We start from the raw sequence: 24,582 nt of genomic DNA, 5'->3' as shown, positions 1-24,582 counted from the left end.
AGTTGCCAGTAGGTAGAAAATCATGACCTCTTTTTACATCCACTGATTAAGGATAAATCATACATGGGATGAAATGAATAGACAGAATAAAATAATTTTCCACCATAATTGCACTGGTGGGGATTTTGAAAAAGCTTAGATTTGGGGTGGTTTCCTCTAAGTCTACTTTCCCCATCTTTTTTTTTTCCTGCTGACTTCTGAATAGACACATGTCTCTAGAGGTCACCCCTTCCCAGGGGCTTTTTCCTCTTCTTCCTCCAATTTTCTATGCCCTTGGGACAGCACAGATTCGGTATTTTACAGGAGCAACGGTGAGGCCCATCCTGAACTTCTGGGTCAGTTGCTCATTGTCTGGGGCCCTGAAGGTGAAATTCTGCATGAGTGAAATGAAGAAAATGAACAACTCAGTCCTAGCCAACTGTTCTCCAAGACATGCTCGCTTTCCTGCAAGACAAAAGCATAAAGCAAGTGAATTTCAGTAAAATCTTTACCACAACTCATGTACTCTGACAACCACCTGGATTGGTCAAAGACAGAATGTGGCCACCTGGAATCCCAACTCTGATGTTTATGTGCCAGGAAGACAAGTACAAGAAGGGAGAACATGGTGTGAGACCAAAGAAAGAGGTCCTGGAGCACTGACTTTAAAATACTGTTTATCTGAAAGTATTGAAATAAGCATCAAACAACTATGTAAAAGTTTAAAATGCATGCTTGAAAGCATCAGACAACTATTTAAAAGCTTACTATCAACCACAAAACTCTGTGCTATTGTTTTTCTACCTTTACAACTGTCTAGATATGTGTATGCACACATTGGAAATGTCTCATTAGACATTTTTAAGACTAGGCAGATGTGCCTCGGTGTGATTAAGGTGGGAGTTTGCTTTCTTAGGGGACTCTCTTGTTAGGTTAAAGAATGTGTATTTGCAGAAGAGTTCTGGGTTTATTTTTCTCTTGAAAAACAGAGGGTGAGCCAAGTAAAATTGGGAATCAATGATTGACTTAATCTCTGTTCTACTCATCTTTCCCCCTTTATCCATAAAAATAATAAAATGAGGACATTTGTCAAACTGGCACTACTACATAATTTATGTTATGATTATATGTGTCTAGAAGAATTCATACATTATTATTCTAAGAGATCTAAATGTTTATTCCTTATCAAATCTTTGGAATAATCTCTCTCCTAAGAATAGTATGTGACTTAGCATAATAAGCAATATGACAATAAGATGTTTACTTTCAAATTATAAGTTTGAGTCCTAGGTGACTGTAGAAGAGTATGGATTACAGGAAACTTGACCTTCTTGTCAGTGCTTCTTTTAACCGCCCATGAATCTCAAAATTGATATTAGCAGAGCTTTGTAACTGAGCAGTAGATTGGGAGCAATAGCACATATTTATGGCTTTAAGCCATTGATTATTAAGTATCAAATGCATATGATGTCAGTAAATGTTAAGTTAAGAGCACTAAATAGCATATTAAATGGGCAGGTGGACTGCAGTCTACTTGTGATAGAAAAAAAAAAACATTGAATTAGAACTATAAAAACTTGAGTTTTATGACATATCGTGCCAGTTAATAGTGACAGGCTTTTTGGCTCCTTTTTATTTTCCTCATATGAATAAAAGAAATGCCTGCCCGTTTCTAACTATAAAAAGGTATCCTTTACAATAAAATAATATAATTTTCTTATAATTGTATATAGTTTATGACCCAGTATAATAATTACATATAATAATTGCATATACAATAATTGTATATAGTTTATGGCCCATTATAATAAGTTCTGAAACTCCAATGGTATAACTCTGAATGTACATGAAACTTTTGACTTTAATATGTAACAAAATTGTTATAAATAGAAAGCATTTCTACAGTACCAATTGGTCGCTATTAGGAAGTGATTTGTGTAGTATGTCATTGAACCAGATGGAGAGAAAAAAAAAACAACAAAGATAATCTAAAGCCTTGACTTTGGATCACACCAATCCTCCCTTTCTGGGATTCCACTTTCTCTCTTCTTGAGAGATGTGTCATTGTAAATAAAGGCTACTTTCTCAGAGATCAATCTATAGTTAATGATAAGCAAACTATCATACATTCTACAATATAGGTACTTATAATAACTATATTTTTAAGGAAAGAGTACTAAGAGGATTTCAGATTTTAATTTTGGATATATATGAATAACTCTGAATTTAAGTCTGTTACACAAGTTTCCTGATTTTAGATATTGTTCTTTTTTTATTTTGTTTTTAAAACTTTGGCAGCTCTCAGGAATTACTCTTGGCTTTGCATTCATAAATCGCACCTGGCAGGCTTGGAGGACTATATTGGATGCCGGGGATTGAACCGAGGTCTATGCTGGGTCAGTCACGTGCAAGGCAAACTCCCTACCTCTATGCTATCTCCAGCCTCTAGGTATGATTTAATCACCTTCAGATGACTCAGTTCTATCTAGTAATTGGAACTTGAATTGTGTTAATTATGCTTCATGAACGTAGAGTTTCTTTTCTTTTCCCTATTTCATCCACTGTCAGATCTCAGAGCTAATTTGCTCAACAAAAGATACTTTTTTTTTGTAGACTAAAGGAATGGGAGAATTATTTAAAATAACCCATGCAATACACCTAACTGGATAGCTGTAATTTACTCTGAATTTTCTATCAATATTCCAGTATTTTGGTTTGGGGGGGTCACATCTCGTGACTCTCAAGGGTTTATTCTTGGCTATGTGCTCAGAAATCACTCCTGGCTTGGGGGACCATATGGGATGTCGGGGTGGGGGAGAATCAAACTGCAGTCAGTCCTAGGTCAGCCACTGCGTCACCACTCTGGCCCCATTTTTTAGTATTTTGAGTGTAGCCATTCTTTTTTTTAGTTTTGGTTGCTTATAGACATATGTGTTTTCACTGAATCCTTTTTTGCTCATTTCAATTTGTCATGTTATGTGTTAACTAGTTTTTAAAATGGAAAAATACAGAAGTAATTCTCGGTGGGGAAATTTATTGAGTACATACGTAGGATGCCACCTATGATAGTCTTTAAACTCACTCTGGATGCTCATGAAAAGCAATGGATCCCTTTCTTGCCTCTCTCTATTCTATATCTTTTAAAACTAGGTAAAGATGGCAAGTGTCTAATTTTCTTTATATAGAAGAGATCAGGTCTGAGGCTCTGTCCCCTATGATTTTGAAGACAGAATAAAGTGAGTCTGAAATCAGAAGCAAGTGAGGAACTCAGGCAGCCTGCAGCAATGTATTGCCAGGGAACCCTCAGAAGCAGTGAGCAGCAGGAGGTATCAGACTGGGCAAGGATTTCTGGAGACATTCTAGCTTAAAGCTAAGGGTGACAAAGAGAATAGGGAAGTGCTGTGCTATCAACTTTGGATGATCCTTCCATGATCGATTACAACTCACCTATGGAGAAAGGCAGGAAGTCTTCCCTCTTCTTAAACTGTCCATTCTCTAGAAAATGTTCTGGATTGAATGTGTCAGGTGTGGCCCACTGGGCAGGGTCATTGTGCAGTGCAGTCAGATTGGTTAAGACCATGGTTCCCTGGAGAAAGTGCAGAGACTCAGGCAAATTGGAAAGGACATTTGCACCCCTATTTTTATAGCAGTTTTAACCACAACAGCCAAAACATGAAGCTATGCTAAATGCGCACAGAAGGATGACAATGTGGCCTCTATAGTCATGGGAATCTCCTTCAGTGATAAAGAATGATGAATTTATTCATTTATAGCAAACTGATTAAATAAAAAGTGATTATACTGCAATGAGATAAGTCAAAACATGAAAGACCAGATGTTTTTACTCAAATATATTATCTACTTACATACATATATACATACATAAAAAAACAAAGAAAATGAATTGGCAAAACACACCACCATTATGGAGAAAAATATATCTTGTGAATAATAAGATGATTACTAGAAGGGAGCGATAGGGGAGAGGGAATGAGAGGGTGAGACATTTAAGTTTAATTTTGTGGTGGCAGGAGAAGTGTGGAAAGGCTTAGACATATTTAGGAAGGAAGCTATATGTAATATTGGATTATATAATATGTAAATATTTATGTAACACATATTAATTAAATATAAATATGTAATATTGTAAATACATAAATATTAAAATTATTTTAAAAACAGTAAGGAGGAAGAGGTGGTTGAGCTGTGTTGATTTTTTGGGACTAAGTGAATTAACAAAAATCAAATGAAAGCTTAATAAACATTTTCTCTTTATTTTTCTTTTGGAAGACCCTGATTTCTGTTTCCTGCTACTTGGTCCAACATGTGATAAATGGCATATATATTATATTTTTCCTGAATATCTTTTGGTCATTTATGTCATTATGGACCTATGTACATATATAAAGACATTTGTATTTCTCCTATCTTTTTTAAATTGAAAATGCAGCCAACAGTGGAAGAAACCATGTTTTTTGGCTCTTCAGGGATAGCATCTAAGAATGTCCAGTGAAGATATTTTTGCCCTTGGAAGTCATCCATAATCATGACAAACTCAAGAGAGACTCCAAGAACCTCTGGGCTCCCCAAGGTAGAGAGAAAGCAACTGTGTGTGCAGAGAGGCCACTAGGGGGCAAAGAAAAGCCATCTATTAAGTTATAGATGGGCTGTGAGTGGAGAAACAGCAGAATTTCCTTTTTAAGTACCTGAAAGTTAATTCAGCACACGCATCTCAAACTGACATTGAATAACTATCAAAACAATTAAATTAACTTTAAGCTTTAAACTAGATTATTTTTCACTACTCTTTATACCAGTAGCCCTATTTGTTACTTGATCCACCATAGAATTCTCCATATGATACATACATTCAGACCCTAATATTAACCGATTTTTCAAATGCCTACTGATATTTTTAATTACAATGCTAATCTTAGTTACCGCTAACAATTTATTTCAATTATTTATTGGCTGAGAAGGAGTGGGGATCATATCATTTCTTCTAATTGGTTAATGATACTGTCGTACAGATGCAAACACCGCTGCCCTACAAGCCATTTTTTACAATCTCATTGGTGATGTTGGCTTTATTCTAGCTATAGCATGATTCATTTTCTACTCAACTTCCTGAGAATTACACCAAATCTTTATAACCAACACTGATTATAATAGCTTACCGTTACTAGGTTTAATCTTAGCTGCCACAGAAAAATAGCCCAATTTGGCCTACACCCTTGATTACCTTCTGCAATGGGAGGTCCAACACCTGTCTCAGCATTACTCCACTCAATTACTTTAGTTGTTGCTGGAGTTTTTCTCATTATCCGTTTATATTCATTAGTAGAAAAAAATAATATAGCTAAAACACTAATTTTATCACTAGGTGCTCTAACAACACTATTCGCAGCTATCTGTGTGCTTACCCAAAATGATATTAAAAAATTGTAACCTTCTCAACATCCAGCCAATTAGGTTTAATAATAATAGCAATTTGGATTAATCAACCACACCTAGCATTCCTGCACATCTGTACACACGCCTCCTTTAAAGTCATGTTATTTATATGCTCCGGTTCAATTATTCATAATTTAAATGATGAACAAGACATCTGAGAAGTAGGCATGGAGACTTTAAAGTCAAATAAGGCAACTCCTGTAGGCAGACTATAACACAGAATAGAGCCAGAACTTATATTACAGCATAGTGAAGGGATTGACAAGTTTAATAACTGAGCTTTCCTTTTCCAGTTATAAAGTGAAAATAATAGTTATTTTGAGGTAACACATTTATAGAGAAGATGGCTAACAATTGCATTGGATCTATTGGTTTCTTTTTTTTTTAACCTTTCTAATAAGTAATATTGCAATTTCTTGGATTGTTTTCTTTGGTTGGATAGATCAATCAAGTATTATATGAAAAGCATGCAATAAACTCTAAAATTTATATAACATTGGTACAGGTGACCTCAAATTTGTCTTCATGTTTTAATAATTAGTAATTTCAGAGTTATACATTAGTTGTCTGACAGACCCCTTTTCCTAAAAGATGCTCTCTGCTAGGAGACAGAAATGATTTTATGGCAAAGCTGAACAGGAAATTCTACAGGTTGAATCTCCACAAAAATTCAAGGGCTAATTAGATAGAATAAAGCCTGAGAATTCCACAGCAAGAAAATCAGACTCTTTCCTAAACATATTATACCTATAAATTTTATAATATATATTAATAACTAGTTGGCTCATATTTAAATGGTCACACATGTAGGGAAAAACACTGATCTTACTAATAGATCAGATATAACAAATATATTTTTTTATTTTGGGGGGGTTCATACCTGGTAGCATTAAGGTAATACTTCCTGCTCTACATTTAGGCATTACTCCTGGCAGGGCTAGGAGGCAATATAGGATGTCAGGGATCAAACCATTGTCATCCTATGATTTCTTTATTTATGTGACACCTTAGAATAAGAATACATATAACTTTTCACATTCAGATTTTTCCATTTAAGGGATAAACTTGAAATCTGAGGCTGGGAGCCCCTAATTACCTTGGGCAAGAGATGTCCACCCAGGGTGGTATCGGCTGTCACTGCTCTTGGCACATTCAATGGGACAATGTTTCCCATTCTTTGCACTTCATGGATGACTGCATGAGTATAGGGCATGGACTCTCGGAGGGCCATGCTTGGCTGCTGCATTGGACCAATCACTCTGTTGATCTCAGCATGTACTTTTTCTGTAAATAAAGAAGAGTATTATTATCCTGTAATTCTTGAGCCCATTTAATCTACAGATTGTATTATAAGATCATAATATCTTTCAGCTCTGAAATTTAATCGTGTTAGTATCTTCATATTGTTTTGTACTAATCTGAGCAGACCAACCACCCCCCCCCACACACACACCTGGAATCCCCAGTGACTACGCTTGTGACCCACAGCAAGTCTCATGTCAGTGCATTGGCCCAACTCCATAGGACCTTGAAATCCTGGACCATGCAGTGACATGTGTGATCGCATGACACCTTCATATTTTCCATATCCTAATAGGACTGAACCATATTTGATGTGAAATTATCACAAAAGCCACCGAAACTCAACAAACAAAACCAACAACAGAATGCTCAACTAGCAACATGCTTCAAGTGAAGCTAATAAACCTTTATAAAATGATGACATGATGACCTGAATGTGAACTATGGCAATTTTCACAAATTTTATTTTAATGACCTTTTGGATAATTTCAATATAATTGAGTTATAATAAGAAATATTAAGTGGGGGCTGGAGAGATAGCATGGAAGTAGAGCATTTGCCTTGCATGCAGAAGGATGGTGGTTCGAATTCCGGCATCCCAAATGGTCCCCTGAGCCTTCCAGGAGCAATTTCTGAGCATAGAGCCAGGAGTAACCCCTGAGTACAGCCGGGTGTGACCAAAAAATCAAAATAAATAAATAAATAAATAAAATAAAATAAAAAAGAAATATTAAGTGAATGATTAGTACCTGCCCAAGCCAGGATTAGGAGATTGTGGGAAACTGTGGATAATGGTGGAGGGAATGTTCCACTGGTGGTGGGATGGGGATTTGGAACCTTGAATGTCAGAAATAACTGTATTATGAGCAATTTTGTAAACCATGATGTTTAAATAAAGAAATAAATAAATAGAACTTTATTTAATGAATATAGCTGAATCCCATTTCCTAGAATGCTGTACTTCAAGCTCTGGCCACTGCAGTTGTTTTCTGTTCTGTGAATTTAAAGGCTCTAAAGTCATCTAAACAGATCATGCAGTATTGAGATGCTGTAACTGGTTACTTCACTTGATATAATATCCTCAAGTTCCATTCATGTGGCAGCATATGACAGAATTTCCTTTCTTTTAAGGCTTTGTTATAGTCCGTTGTGTGGACCTACCAAACATTGTTTATCCATACATTCATCAATACATTGCTTGGATTGTTTCCACCTCCTGGATATTGTTATGAAATTGCAAGTAATTTCTCATTTTAAATTATTTTATTTTTGGATCACACCTGGCAGTGCTCAGGGGTTACTACTGGCTCTACGCTTAGAAATCGCTCCTGACAGTTTCAAGGGACTATATGAATGCCAGGATTTGAACCATCATCCTTCTGCATGCAAGGCAAATGCCTTACCTCCATGCTATTTCTCTGACCCTGATTTTAAATTTTTTAAAAATGTTATTCACAGTCACAAATGTATTTATATCTGATACAAGAACCATAACACACAGATATATACATATTAAATATATCTATATGGAAAGAAATAATGCTTCAAGAATAAAATTAAGTTAATAAATGACTGAGATTGTCTCGTCGTTACAATTTCATGCCTTTTTGGAGCATATGTTCTCTTATGACAGCCACCTAAAACATAACTGGCTGAGGACATAGTTCAAAGGGCTAGCGCATGTCCTTTGCAGAAGACCTATGTTTAATACCTGTACTACACAGTTCTATGAGGACCACTAGGGGACTCTTAAGTACCATGCTGGGAATAGCCCTTGACCAATGGTAGGTGTGATTCCAAAAGAGAAACAAGTAATCAAAAAGTATAAATATTCCTTTACCTTAGTTTATTTGACCCTTTCCTCACTTAAATCTTTCACAACCCTTCTAGATATCTTAAACTCAGCTCATGTATTAACTTACTCTTTGTATAGCAGGTACTCTGGTCTTTTAATTTTATTTTACAGAAAAAAAATTGGTGTTGATTCATTCAATTTATTTTATGCCCCATTAATTAAAAAAACTTATTAATAACATAGGAAACCCAAATTAATTAACCATGACTAAACCACAGTTGGAAATGTATCTCCTAATGGATCCTATGATTTCAGAATTCATTTTACTCTGGCACTTAGAGAATGAGAAAAGATTATATCAATCATGGCCTTGAAAGGATTGCATTTAGTGGACAGTGATATAATTTATGCAAGAATTACAGTAATGACAGTGCTTTGGGTCATCTCAAGAGGAAGAAAATATTAAGTCTTTCCTAGAGGAGCGAGGAAACATTTCAGAGGAAGTGGTACTTGAGCAAATTCTTCAGAAAGAGCAAGTAGAGCAATCAGGGCAATTCATTCTCAGTTGAGGGGAAAAATCAGGTCTCTTGGAATGGGTGGGAGAAAAACATCCACTAGCTGAAGTCCCCATTCAGGGAATTGAGCAGAGTTTGGAGGCATGTAGAAACATATTAGAGAGAATGCAGTTTGAACTATGCAGTTTGAACATTTTTCACAAGACAACAGGAAATCATTACATAAAAGGAGCGACGAATGGGATCCAGTTTCCTGTGAGAACTGTACACTTCCCTGGAACTCCTCAAGGGACCAATTATAATTTTCTTATCGGACCAGGAGCTTTATTTGTATTTGTATGATGTGGGTAATAAATCCAGCCTGAAAACTTGAGTATTGAGCTTGTTTTCAAGTCAGCACAGATGCCCTCCTGATTGAATAATCTCTCTTTCCTTTCTCCCTAGGCTCTCCTCAGTCCCTAACCTTGGGTCAGACTGTCACAAGCGGCATATTTCTTTTTCTTTAAAAATTTTTTTACATGGAATCAGTATGAGAAACACAATTATATAGTTGTTCGTGACTGATTTCCGTCATACAATGCTCCAACACTCACCCCTTACACCAGTACATATCTCTGTCCTGCTTCCAGCACTCATTCAGACATGCTCACCTTGGATGTCTGGGTAGAGGGCCATGTAAAGCAGAGCCCATCGCAGTGTCGTGGAAGTCGTCTCAGTTCCAGCAAAGAAGAGGTCCAGGGTGGTATAGATGAGGTTTTCTTTGTTAAAACTGGAAGTTGTGTCTTCTTTATGCTAGAATGTACAATATTTTATGGTCTTATTACAGGGATCTTTGTTGTCACAGCAATATAGGCTTCATCCTAGAAGTAAACATGTAAAGATACTCCCCAGAGGAAACCACATTCCTTTTGATTTACTTGGAAATAAAAACTTAATTCAGAGACATCATTACCATCATTTTACTCCATAAGCAGGAAATTTGTTAGTTTGGGTGCATGAAAGTTGGGGCAATATATTGTACAATTTTTATTTGTCTAATGTTTATAGTAAATAATAAAGAAAAACAAGTGGAGAGGATAGACTTGGATTCCAATAATAGCTAGAGAATAGTGCTTTAGTTTTCTATTAAATGCAATATAAATATACATCCTACATTATAAATAATATATATGCAAAGGGATACAGTGAATACTCTATTACAATTATCTAATACCATGATTAAAAAATTATATGAAATTATATAATAATTTCTCTTACTGCCTACAACTTTCATATCATTGCATTATTCTTTTTTAATATCTTTATATAAGCACCATAATTACAAACATGTTTGTAGTTGGGTTTCATTTATAGAAAAGAACATCCCCTTCACCAATGCAATCTTTTCACCATCAATGCCTCCCGTCTCCCACCTCCCCCACCTCCTGCTTGTATTTGAAACAGGTATTTTATTTCTCTTACTCATTACCATTGTCATGATAGTTGTTAGTTCAGTTATTTCTCTAACTGAATTTACCACTCTTTCTTTAGCACATAAAAAAATGCTCCACATCACTAATAATCAGGGAGATAGCAAATCAAAAAAATAATGAGTAACATCTCAAGCTACAGAGAATGACACAAATCACAAAAAAACAAGAACACTCATTGCATTATTTTTTATCTTCCTAAGTGATATTCTATCATCTTTCTGGGGAAAGATGTAACTTACTATTTGTTAATATCTTATTGCATCTTTCATTACTATTTTCTTCTTTGATGAGAATTTAAAGCTTTTATTAATGTAATGTCATGAAGGTAAAATAAGAGGAGATGGAAAAAGATTCACCATTTTGCCAAATTTTAAAGGACAGATCATTGTTCTAAGATTATGACTATATAATTTCCATATTAACCAGCAGGATTACTCAGCTAAAAGATAGACAACCTATGTAGCTTTATTCCCAGATTTCTATAATTTGGAAAGTAAATAATGGAGGAAGAAGAAACTTGCACTCAGATTTTGAAGCTAAACTGTGGTAACTGCGGCACTCAACTGCATTCTTTACTAGGTCTGAAAGAAGGGAAGAGAAGATGATATGTACACATATAAGCAGTGATTTAATGATTAATTAATGTTTTTTCCTGTGTGTACAGCTACTTTATGTGAGAGCAGAGGTAGAGATTAGTAGAAGAGTTGAAGATTCTATTCTATTGAACAAGAAAGCAAGGCAAAAATAACTAAATGAGGTGATATCAGACTAAATGTTTCTTACTGCAAAAGATGCTAACTGAGATACCGGATTGAATATATAGAAAAAGTTCATAAATCAAGGAATGTAGACAAGTCTCCAGAAGATTTCCCCCAAAGCCTTGAGAAGTCCTAGTTTAACTAACACTAACCTAATTAGCCTAATGAAACTGGTTTTAGACTCTCATCTCCAAAGTTGTAAGAAAATCAATTAGTGTGTTTTAAGCCACATAATTTATGGTAACTTGTTGACACACACATAAAAATTCTAGTTTATCCCAATTTTATCATTAATAAGACATAGGAACAACTTTAATTTCCTTACCTTTTCAATTTCCTTGAGATAAGCATCAATAAAATCTCTTAATTCATCGGGATTCCAGTTTCTCCTGTGGTTTTCAATCACTTGAGCAACAAACAATTTCAGTTTTTCCCAATATTTAAAGAGTGTTCGGTGCGGTCCAGGTAAGAAATCAATTATTATTGGAAATGCATCACAGAACTAATTGTGAAAAAAGCCAATCAGGGAGAAAATGTAGTATCAAATCTCCAATTTTAAGGCAATATAATATATCTTCTTTCCATTTCTTTGATCTGAGAGACTGACACAGGGTTTTGACTATTATAGGATTACAGTATAATTCAATTTCAGTAAATGCAATATATTTCAACCTCTCTGTTCTCATAATTGTTTTGATTATTAATGTAGCTCAACTTCTCCATATAAATTTTAATAGTATTTGTTTTAAGACTTTAAAGAATATCAATTAAATTTTGATGAGGATTGCACTTATATGTAAAATGTTTTGTTAGTGATTTACTAAAAATGATTGTTAATATCTATAGGTGCATTCCTTCTGCTCCTATTTGGTTATGTGATGATTTTTAAATTAGAATAATTTAGGATATTTTTTTCTTTTTTTTCCTTTTGGTTTTTGGGCCACAACTGGCGGCGCTCAGGGATTATTCCTGGCTCCATGCTCAGAAATCGCTCTTGTCAAGCACAGGGGACCATATGGGATGCTTGGATTAGAACCACCATTTGTCCTGGGTCAGCTGCATGCAGAGCAAATGCCCTACAGCTATGCTATTGCTCACACTTCTGGATCTTTTTTATTTCTAATATTAATATCTACCTTATTTTATCTATAATATTTTGTTTGGTTTTCTTTCTTTTTGAATTTACTGAGTCTATTTGCTCTTTAATACTACTCTTTTGAATAATCTGTTCGTAGTTTCACTTATTTTATATTGTTCTCTTGATATCAATATTATAAATTTATTCTCCAATTTTCACTTTTCCTTTTTATCACTTTTTGTGATTAATTTGATATTCTTATAGTTTCTTAAACTATAAAATCAAATTATTAATTTAAATTTTATCCTGTTACCTAATGTAAACTTGTATTGTTATAAACTAACCCCTAATACTGCACTGGCTATCTCCCAGAGCCATAGATTTTGATAGCTGTGTCTTCACAGAAGAGAACCTGTGAGGGAGAATGGAGATGTATGGATTTGGATAAGGAAATACATGAAATAAAGGATTGAAAAGCAAGAAAAATATTGTACTTTTTAAATTAAACTACATAAATACAAAGCACATGCCATGTAAAGGTTTGTACTCTATGTAAATAGCAAAAAGTGTGCTTTACATGTAGTAACTATTTTCTTTTTTTTTTTTAATATGGAACGCTTCACGAATTTGCGTGTCATCCTTGCGCAGGGGCCATGCTAATCTTCTCTGTATCGTTCCAATTTTAGTATATGTGCTGCCGAAGCGAGCACGTAACTATTTTCTTAATATTATCATACATACTAATGTCAGAAGATTTCAAATGAATTTATGTTGAAGTCAAGTTTAAAAAATCAGCCTTAAGGGGTTGGGACTATAGCTCAAATGTTTTATGTTTTACATGTAGGAAGCTTGTATGCAGTCCCTGCCAATGCATAGTCTTGCTAATCACATGGAATAGCTCCTCAGCACTATTCAATATGGCTAAATATAAAAATTAACTAAAAAGAAGATTCTTTCTTAGAATTGAAAATAAAAGAACTGGAAATGGAGATAGTACAAGGGTAAGGCATTTTTCTTGTGTGTTTCCAATCATGGTTTGTTCCTGATACTACATGTAGCACTGCAGGATGGTCCCTGAGCACAGCGCAAAGAATAAACACTAAGTACTGCCTGACGTGGTCCAGAATGCCTCCCCACCAAACTCAAAGTGGAAAAACCAATCTGGATCAGGTATCAGTCAATCAGTCCCAATATATTTTAGTGATGTGTGGAAAAAGATGGCTTTACTTGGCACCATGCAGATGTTTCCAGACAGATGGCTTTATCTAACAACATCAGCAGCTCTTGGAATTTTTCATCCTGGTATTCAAAGCGCTCTCCAAAGGTGACAGAACAAATAATATTGGAAACTGCAATGTTGATCTTGAAGTGAGGGTCAAAAGGCTGTCCTAAAGGTAAAAGAAATGGGTTCTATATTTTCTAGGATGCATCAGTATGTCTTATGACATATTGAATAGAGAAGCATTCATGTATGAGGCTCTGGCTAATGCTTTTCATACAAGGTCTGGCCTACAATAAGTATTCAGGGAATGTCTGAAGGCATTAACCACATTATTGATATGAATACAAATATTGATACTGATAGTGACTCAATAAGCATCATCTTCTGAATCTATGAAACTTACCTTTCTCTTCTTTTATAAGCTGGACAAGGTAGTAGGCTTCCTCCTGAATACGTTCCTCTACGCTCTTCTTTCCTAAGCCAAAGTTCCTTAATGTTGTCAGGGTGAACCTTCTTTGCTCCTTCCATGTCTGGCCATTGGACATGATCACTCCTGGGCAAAAATAAATGACAAATCATGGTCTTCTGATACTATATGTAATGTGGATATTGGGCATTGGAATAATTTTTGTGTACTAGACAGATGCAAGGTGAAAGACATTGAGATACCTAAAATCTATTTGCAAAGTAAACCCAATATAACAGATATTATATTCAGTATTTAATGATTGCTTGCAATTATAAACTCTATTTTAATGCATTGTTCTCATTAACCTTCATAGGTAGGTATGATTATTCACCCTTCTTCCTTTCAGTCAACATTTTCTTTTTTAAATAATTTTTATTGAGACCCATGTGAATTACAAGTATTTCACAGTTATATTTAAGATACATAGTGATAGTGAATTAAAATTTTTTTTTTTTTTTTTTGGTTTTTGGGCCACACCCTGTGACGCTCAGGGGTTACTCCTGGCTATGCGCTCAGAAGTTGCTCCTAATTAAAATTTTAAGAAAAAGCTGAGTCACCATTATATAATAAAACTGTTGTTATATTTATGTAGCAATATAAAATGATCAGACTTAAACATCATATCCAAAGCCAACAACAACAGAATCAATACCCAATCTACAACAAACTAGAAACAGAGGGAACCACTTATACTAGCAGCCCAGGGGTAAAGGAAGGGGATAAGGGAGGCAGACTGGGAACAGGGGTGGAGAAAGGACAATTTTGGTGGTGGGAATTTCCCTGATTCAATGTCATTATGTACCTAAAATATTACTGTTGAAAAATATGTAATCCGCTTTGGTCAAAATAAAAATTATTAAAATAAAAAAAAATCACAGTTACTCACTAAAAAACTCAATTCATAATAAACTTCTTATTAGACATTAAATCAGGCCTGCCTAATTATGAAACCCATGCGTTTTTATATTAATCATAAAAGTATATGTAAGTATTTATGTTTTTCTGCATATAAAGTAAACTTAAATAGAAAAAAATCCACATTCATAAGGAGACAAATACTTGTAGAAGTGCTTTGTGAGATGGGCTATTTCAAAACATGAAGGGAAAGTAAATAATTTTGTAGAAGAGAGCAATGGTAAAGGAAGAAAACCTATCTTGGCATTTGCGGAAAGGTTCAATTTATTTTATACCACTGGTAAGGCCACACTTAAAGTTCTTTACTTTCAAAAATCTCCAATTGCTTCAGAAGTACATATATGTCCTTTACCATCTCAGTGAAACCATTCTCACTATTGTCAAGTTTCAGATAATTTTCAACCTCATCTTAGTGAATATTTCAATTATATGAGGCTCTTTTTTTTGAAACAATCTTGTGGAGTGCTGGAAACCACATTATCCTAGTGTATGTCTTAATTCTTTGACAGTAGACAAAGTTCCATATTTTTTATTTCTTCATTTTTATCAAATTTTGAAAAAAAATAGTGTTCTAAGATAAGATCTAAAGTCACATTTATTACTCTGTATTCAATATTTAGGAAAGCACATAGTTCCTAAAATGTTTAATTAGATATATTGCTAGTGGTAATCCATTTCTATCTATGGATTCAAGTCGCAAAGCTGTGAACATTACTTTACTCAGCATAGTTACGGTTTCATTCAAGAACCTCCATATAGCTCTCTGACCAATTGAAACAACTACCTTGTCCTCTAAATATTCCTTATTTACATTATCTGCCAATTTTGTACAGACCTTCAATACCTCATTATACTTTCATGAGGTTACTATTTCTTTTTCAATTCACGTCCTAAACTTCATGAACCTTGCATCACAATACTGGTCTAACCAACTGCTTTGTCATATCTTGACAGGTTCCTTGTCTAAGATAACTTCTTTTATCTGAAATACTAATTCCATTGTATATACTGAAATCTAAATAAGATATTTAAAAGTATATTACAAAATACAGTTGCCATGTCTGCATTTAGCCAACACAATAGACTCATTCTATTCTCCGTTGTATATCAAGCTACGAAAAAATCGAGGTACACCAAATGGAAGAGTTAAAAATTATAATCTCAGAAGGAGAGGGAAAGCTAAATTTCCATCTTCTACAGCCAAGCCAGCTGCATAAACCACTTACAATCGCTACCTTAAATTTATTTTCATATTAATAATGATATCAATATTTTGACTTTTAATCTTAATACAATGTAAGGGATATGAGGAAAACATTTTATGTTACATCTTCCATTATTTCACTTATCCCTAGTGTGTACTTTAGAGAGATGAACTGAGATGACAGAGTTGGGAAATAAAATATTTCAGAGATACTGGGATGCAGCTAAAAATATGGTGCTGTGTTAGAGTAAAATATAAATTTTCCTTTAGATTGTTATTTTATAATAGTTTCAAAGATTCATGTTAAATTATTTTAATACTATTAAATGTCAATAATATTAAATTTAATACTATTAAATTAAAGATTCATGAAAACTATTTTAATATTAAACAATTTTAATAAGGACTGGGAAATTCAAGATTTTGGGGGGCACTCTATTAATAATGATTAAGCATTAAAATTTAGATATCAGAAATAAAGTTGCAGATGAATAGGAAATTTGTGTATAAAGCAGAAAGAAATATCTACATTATGTTTTAGGGATGAGACTTGAGGTAGAAAACCTGAAACCAGTCACATGGTCTTTTCCTCTAATGAGATGTAATTATTTGCCTATGAACCAATCCAGAGTGAATCCAAATCCTAAGCATTAAGGCTCTGAGACTAGAATAATAATTTCCAGCATCATCTGAGGATAGGTTTCTGTGGGAACAGAGAGGAATTCATATTTTATTGGGGGAGGAAAAAATACAAAAGGTAGGGTGGTTTCCTTGCATACAGTCAACTGAGGTCCTATTCCAGCAACCAATATGGTTCTCTGCTCTCAGTCAGGAGTGATTCCGAATCACAGAGCAAGGAGTAAGACCTTACACTTCCAGGTATACCTCTCCTCCACCCCAAATATTTTTTGATAGTAGAAATTTATAACTAGCTTTATTTCTGAGAGTTTAGCAAAGTTATACTCACAAAGGCACCATTAGACATACCATCATAATACCAAATAAACACATCTTACTATGGTCCAAAACGCTTACCATGTTTTTTAAAGACACGCTTGCGGATAGCAGTCACAGGGCGGTCAATGAAATGTTGGTCCTGGTGTACAAGGGCTTCTTTGATTAAGGGCAATCCAGTTAGAACAACTGAGTACAATTCACCAAACTCCATGCTGATAACTTTCCCATATTTCTTAACAAGCTGTGGAACAATTGAGTAATAACAGTTTAATATACACTTGTCTACTTGTGTGTAGCTGGGTGAAGGAGATTTTATGGTGGGAAATCTTGTGTGTACAGGTGCACCTTGATCTGAATACAAAATTTCTCTCTGTTTCCTGTCTTCCTCCTTGCATCTTAACCCAAATTTAATCTGCCATAGGACATAGATATTCTTTATAAAACATGTTTTCGGGCCGGGCGGTGGCGCTCGAGGTAAGGTGCCTGCCTTACCTGCGCTAGCCTAGGAGACGGACCGCGGTTCGATCCCCCGGCGTCCCATATGGTCCCCCAAGCCAGGAGCGACTTCTGAGCGCATAGCCAGGAGTAACCCCTGAGCGTCACCGGGTGTGGCCCAAAAACCAAAAAAAAACAAAACAAAACAAAAAAAAAACAAAAAACATGTTTTCATATAGTCAGTCTACAAAAATTAAATAAGCATTTGTCCTGCATCCCTGGATTAAGATGTGCAGCTTTAATCATCTATTTGGACCCATGGGACACTTACAATGTTGGGTATTTCTTAGGGGGAGTGCTGAAGTGAGAGAGACATAAAACAGACAAAGAACAATGAAAAAGACAAGATACAGAAACAAAAAAACAGAATGGGAGAAGAGTCCATTTAATTTGGGGTGATGCTTGTCTTACATACACTTCTATAAGGTGGGCTAATCTTCTGTAGGCAGAATTCTGCATGTAGGTAATGTAGGCAGCAGCATACAGATATATGAGCAGGCAGAAATGAGCAGGCATTTCATGGAAGCAACTCCCTTAAACACCTATTACAACCACATCCCACAGGATATTGTCAAGAATATGTTCTGTTAAGTGAACCTGTTTTTCTCAGGGTTACTGGTGCGTCAATGTTCTTTTTGATCTGCCACATTGCAGATGTGCACATGGATGAGATAAAGCATGATCTCTAGGTTAACTTTGTAGGAGCAGGTTCATCCTGTGCAGGCATCTTAAAACTGTCAGGCCTCGGCTTCCTACAATCATCATAAATAAACAGGGTATCTATCTTCAATCATTTTAGAGAAGATGAAGGAAAGTCCTTGTCAAAGAAATCTTGAGCTAAGTTTCAGCAAAAAAGACTTCTCAGTAAATCCTCTTGTTTAATAAAAGGAGAAGCACTTTCAGGTACCACATGTGTTATATGATAGAGAATTGATTATAGTCAGGATACCAGCAATAGAGAAAAAGTATTTAAGTCTGGAGATTGTGTGACTCTTGGCTGCTGATCTCACCAGCTTTCAGTTCTTGACAAGTTTCAAGCTTCATTCTTGCAAAATCTGGGCTCCCCAGCCATAAAAGGGTGAACATTTTTCTCCATGAAAGCGTTCTGTGAGGAAGGACTAGAGCAGACAGTGAAAGGCACGTTGTTTTTCGGTGCCTGGTACACAGCCAGGGAAGTCTGATGAATGAACAAGCCTTGTGAGCAAAAGAAGATGGACCTGCACTCATCGCAGCAGAGAAGAGCAAATGGAGGAGGAAGGTGGCCCTCGTCAAAGAAGCTTGATAATAGAGTCCAATGATGAACACTTTCCTCATTTAATCACTGAACCATTCTGAAGTAGTAGTGCTTTCCTTGTCTTTCAGGCAAAATAGAAATGTCAGTTAAAGAAAGGTAGCCAAGGTATAAAACTTTTATTTTTTATTTATTTATTTTTATTTATTTATTTTATTTATTTATTTTTAGGGCACACCTGGCGGCACTCAGGGGTTTCTTCTGGCTCTGTGCTAGGAAATCACTCCTGGATTGGGGAACCATATGGGAGGTTGAGGATCGAACCCAGGTCCGTCCTGGGTCAGCTGTGACCAGGCAAACACGCTACCACTGTACTACCACTCCGGCCCCAGGTACAAAACTTTTAAGGGATGGAGGAGACTTTAGGTAATGTTTGAGGGCAAAGACATGCATCTGAGAGAGTTCCCCAGTCTAAATGTTTAGTGAGCTTGAAAACTGAGAGAATTAGGATAAGAGAAAGAAAAAACAATGTGTGTGTGTGTGTGTAGGGAGGTTGACATTACCATGGTTAAGTGTGCAAATAAGTGCTGTAATAGAATTGAGAATGGCTATGTACAGATCAACATTTTTCCTGACTCTCAGTATACTCTGTACCAGGGGTCTTCAAACTTTTTAAACAGGGGGCCAGTTCACTGTCCCTCAGACCATTGGAGGGTCTGACTATAGTAAAAACAAAACTTATGAATGAATTCTTATGCACACTGCATATATCTTATTTTGCAATGAAGAAACAAAGCAGATACAAATACAATATGTGGCCCGTGGACCATAGTTTGAGGACCACTGCAACCATGTCTAACTGTAGACAATGATTACAAATAGATGGGCTTGTTTTCCTCCGGTTTTGTATTTCTGTTTTACATCACTTGATCTCTAAGCACAAATGCTCTACTTGTCAACTTTAGAACTTCATTACCCCCATCACAGCAAATGCAACCATGTCATTTTCAATCCACCACGTTTCCATACTACAGACCAAGACAGAACTCCATCCTTTCCTTGTTATGTTGACCCAGTGTCTTTCAACAATCAGTTTGTCTCTAGCACAGTATGTTTGGTCTTATTAAGAAGGTCTGAGCCAAAGCACACACTTTAAAAAAATTTTCAGGATTAGATCCATACAAGTCAAGTAAATTTTAATTTTATCTTACTGAACATATTTATGAGCTTCTGGTGCTGTCTAGCAATCCATTAGTACATATGTCAGTCATTTTATCAATTTACATGTATGTGAACCTAAGACTCAGGAGGCATCTGAGAAAACTGTACTTTAGGGAAGACTGAAGAAAACACAAGCCAATTTATTTTAGTCCTATAATAAAATAAGAAAGAGAACAAAATAAGTTAAAATTAAATTGATTCAAGCAGCTAAATCAGACTTAAAATTAGAAGTGAAAATATAAAGAGGATTGATATAGATGTTATTAAAGGCATAAAATAAACAATAGAATGAAAATGTAATCTAAGGAATACAAATTTAAACATGAAATGGAGCAAAATAAATATTCAAAATAAAAAAACTAGTGAGACAACAGATTAAACCTTAGATATTAATGGTTATCCAATTTTCTAAATTTGAAGGCCAATAAAACAAAATACAAAAATGGGATAAGAAGTATGGTACCAATAACAATTATTATCCACTAGTAGGTCCCCATATATTTTTTTAACAGAACAGGAAACTGTGTTCATGTCTGGTGCTATTATGCATATATTTTAATTCTAATAGTAAAATTTAACGAATAAAGGTTTTATAATTTTACCATCATTTTCAGATATATATATATAGTATTTTTTAATTTTTCAGTTTTATTTTTATCATCTTTTCTATTTACGAGTTTAAATTTATGCTCATTGAGATATTGAATGAAAATCAAAGAAGAGATACTATTTGTGTCAGATCAAATAAAACTTTGGAGGCTAGCAAAAATACATGCAGTATATAGAGTAAAACTTTTTGTACTGTAGGAATAATGGGCAATTAACAAATGAATCATCCCTTCTGAATAGAATAATGGTTTCTTTAAAAGACACTGTTCAGGGCCCAGAGAGATAGCACAACGGTGTTTGTCTTGCAAGCAGCCGATCCAGGACCAAAGGTGGTTGGTTCAAATCCTGGTGTCCCATATGGTCCCCCGTGCCTGCCAGGAGCTATTTCTGAGCAGATAGCCAGGAGTAACCCCTGAGTGCCGCCGGGTGTGGCCCAAAAAAAAAAAAAAAGACACTGTTCATTTCACAGGGAGGTCAAGGGCATTAAGATAAGTGAACTCTCTAGGCTGAACTGTTAGTGTGCATGTGAAATTATTTGTGTGAGAGCGAAACATGTTTCAATCATTTTTTAACACCTCTATATGTTAGAAGCAGCTTGATTTGTATATTAACCAGTCCAGTTTCACGCCTTACTTATTATTCTCCTACTTTACATCCAAAAAAAAAAAAGTTTTCTATTATTTAAATAAATTCTGCTCAAGTTAGTCATAGAAGAGTGTAGAAAATGAATAACAAAAAAATCACTCACCATTATGGCATAAAAGAGGACTGTTTCTTCACTTTATTTTATTTCACTTTATTTAGGATGTTTTGTCCCATTTGAAGCTTTATTCCTCCTAAAGCACTTAAATTCCTTTCAAGCTTAGTCCTATTCACTCCAGAGAGTCACTCCCAATCCACTGCAAGAGAAGCTTATGCCTGGAGCTTCTGATTTACTTATTTCCTGATATCTCATTTGGCTACTAATTTTCTGAGCTCTTATCTTTTTTCAAGAGTTTGCACAACAAATTCATCATCCAGGCCTGTGCTTTGCATGTGGTATGATAAGTTACACGAACACATATGAAAGAAATGGTGAGATGAATTAAGTAATCATCCTTCTATTACACAATAAGGAAAAGCTTAGTTGCAGGGGAGGAGAAGTGGTATTTGACCAATGAAATTCTAGATTCAAGGTTTTCTAATGGTATGAGCTTGGGAAAATCACATTAGTGTTTTCTGCCAGTTTTCTTATTACATCATAATAAAAGCACCAGATAATGCTTGTCTTATGTGTTTATCATGAAGAATAAATGGAAATAGACCAGTAGTTCCTGAGTTGAGTCAGAAAATAGCTAATACTTAATATCTGCAACTGTTTTGATGAGAATTGTGTCAAAACTAGTTCACACAATTTAGCACATTTATTTTAAATTATAGACTACAAGGATCCATAGTGTGGATTAAGTGGTAGAGCACAATGTCTTCCATGAGTGAGGCCCTGGGTTCAAACCTGGGTGCTACTTGGCCACTAAATACAAAGTGGTCCCTGGGCATTGGTGAATTGTTGTTATTAGGGCCACATTCACCAAAGCCAATAGCAGTAAAAACAAATATGTAAAAGGTCTATCTGTATAAAGTATAAAAGGGAAAACTTTCATACAAAAGTGTGTGTTTGGTGCTAAAGGCTAGATTTGGTTTCATCTCTAGCTTAATTCATACCAAGTCATTTCTATCTTGGTCATAAAACTAGGATGCACAACAAATTTTCTTTTCCATAAAAAGTTTAGTCAAACCACACCATTTTATTCCTCCTCCTAACCCTGTTATTAATAGGTATATACAAAAGTAACTAAACCAAATATATTTTATCTTCTAGTAACTGTGCAGAAAAAATAGGACAAAACCTTGTAACTATTTAACCTCATTTTCTAGAGGACACTATGAAGAAAGCAGTGAGTTTCAGTCCCTTCTGGGGGCAGCAGCAGCAGTAGCTTCATATGGGTGCAAACTTGTTGGCAGTCATCCTTTAAAGCAGCTCATTGATATCTCTTCTTACTGATACTTAGAACTGAATAGGAGTACAAAGCAGGAACTTTGTACTAAGACTCTGGAAGGACCAGAGAGATAGTACAAGTACATGAGGCGTACACAGCTAACCAGGGTTTAATCCCTGGTATTTCATGTGGTCTTAGATCACTGTATATGAGCCCAGAGCTAGAAGTAACCCTGAGCTCCACTGGGTGAGGTGTGACCCAATAGCCAAATAAAAAAAGGGGAAGAGGAACAATTTAAATTATTCTCATGCTGAAATAATGATAGTGCTACAGAGAGCACAAGGGTTAATGTCATTGCCTCAGATGAAAGAGCTTTGTTTGATTTCTGGTACTGCATAGTAGCCTACTTTCAACTGTGTCTCCTGGACACAGAGGCAGGTTTACCTCTGCCTGGTGTAGCCCAGAAAAACATAAATAAGGATGCATATTTTTCCATCCTTATATATGATATATATATATCATACATATATGGGAAGAGTGTATCTTTTCCCTGCCTTGCATCAAGATAGATGTCACACTGTCAAATAGGGGTCCCCGTTTCACGATCTCCAGCCTACAACTAAAATAAAAAAAGAAAGAGAAGTCCTGATAGAGACTATTTCCAATACCGATCTTTATTAAGATCTTGTTTATAAAAGTGAATATTTTGAATATGCAGACTATCTCCTGCAATAAAGGTCCTGTGTGTCAGAGAACATAAGGTACAGTAAGTACAGCCTAGAATCAAAGTAACTTGCAACACAAAGAATAAGGACAATTTCGTTTTGAGTGAGTTGATAACAATGAAGTGGTGCACATATTGGAGTGTAGGGTAAAGATGATAAAGCAGATAGTTAAATATATACTTGATGATTAGTATAACATTCACATAAGAATAGTTTAACAAAGAATCCTACAGAAAATAACAGAAAATAATTTTAGAACAGAAACATTCTAAATTAAAACCTAATAGAAGCTTCATAACAGAGTAGCAATGACAGAAAATTTAATGACAATGTAAAAAGGACAATAGGAAGCATCTGACCTAAATAAAAGAGAAATCATATTGAAATTAATAAATGTAGCAAAGCCCAAGGACCCATGTTGAAGAAATCAAAGACATAACTTTTGCAATGTCAGTTGTGCAAAGAATTCCCCAAGCAGCAACATTATGGAGTTGTAAAAATATTTGAATAAATACCGATCAAGCCCTCAAATGTTCTAAAAGACGAGCCAATAGACCAAATTCTGTGACCAGATGAAAATAAAACAGGTCAATGTCAAAATTAAACACAAGAGTAGTATTTCTGGAAATATACAAGGGCAAAACTCCCAGTGGGTCACCAGGTCTCTGTTCATCCCACCTGCTCCATCCTCCAGCCTGGGATCCTGGAATAACCTGCCCTGGCTGCAGGTCAAGATCAGAACACAACCTGATTCCCTTTGCCAGCTGCTCCTACCTGCTGAATCTGCAAATGCGGTTTCTGAAAGTCCATCTGGTGTAAGTTCCCCAGGAAGGGCATGCATGGGGGCCCGGGTGGGCAGTTCTTGGGGCGCCGCTTTCGGAAGACATAAGCAAAGAACAAGAAGGCGATTGCGCCCAGCAGGAGCGTGCGTGCATGGAGCACAAACCAGAGCGCGCTCTCCAGGGAATCCATGGCGCAGAGTGAGGCTGGCACTTCTGGGTTTTGCTCCCTGTCTGAGGTCTGAGCGGGTGACAGTCACTGCTGTCGCTGCAATCCGACTTCTCCTCCCTGTCCCGCCTCTCTCGAGTTTGCTCTGCGCGAACCCTCCCCGCCAGCGCCAGGTCCCCAATGCAGCAGCCCAGTTAATCCTATCTCTGATTCAGCATTGGCTGCTGGGCCCTGAGGATGTCACTTAGTTCCTCCTC

General features: G+C 35.7%; 1 protein-coding gene and 1 non-coding gene across 2 annotated transcripts; both read right to left on the bottom strand.

Annotated features, from left to right (window-relative positions):
• Positions 1 to 240: 240 nt before the first annotated feature.
• Positions 241 to 24,367, bottom strand: LOC126010985 (cytochrome P450 2J2-like). The gene is made up of 9 exons (XM_049774606.1): positions 24,152 to 24,367; positions 17,199 to 17,361; positions 13,979 to 14,128; positions 13,581 to 13,741; positions 11,601 to 11,777; positions 9,696 to 9,837; positions 6,530 to 6,717; positions 3,427 to 3,565; positions 241 to 444 (listed from the first exon to the last, which is right to left on the bottom strand). Exons 1-9 carry the CDS (start codon positions 24,347 to 24,349, stop codon positions 266 to 268), a joined length of 1,497 nt encoding a protein of 498 aa, XP_049630563.1. The 5' UTR covers positions 24,350 to 24,367; the 3' UTR covers positions 241 to 265.
• Positions 12,957 to 13,063, bottom strand: LOC126012922 (U6 spliceosomal RNA). Its single transcript, XR_007497265.1, has one exon. It is a non-coding gene; the product is annotated as a U6 spliceosomal RNA (small nuclear RNA).
• Positions 24,368 to 24,582: the final 215 nt, after the last annotated feature.

The sequence above is a fragment of the Suncus etruscus genome, chromosome 6, assembly GCF_024139225.1.
Source record: "Suncus etruscus isolate mSunEtr1 chromosome 6, mSunEtr1.pri.cur, whole genome shotgun sequence".
NCBI lineage: Eukaryota > Metazoa > Chordata > Mammalia > Eulipotyphla > Soricidae > Suncus > Suncus etruscus.
This window is presented reverse-complemented; position numbering and strand designations above follow the sequence as displayed.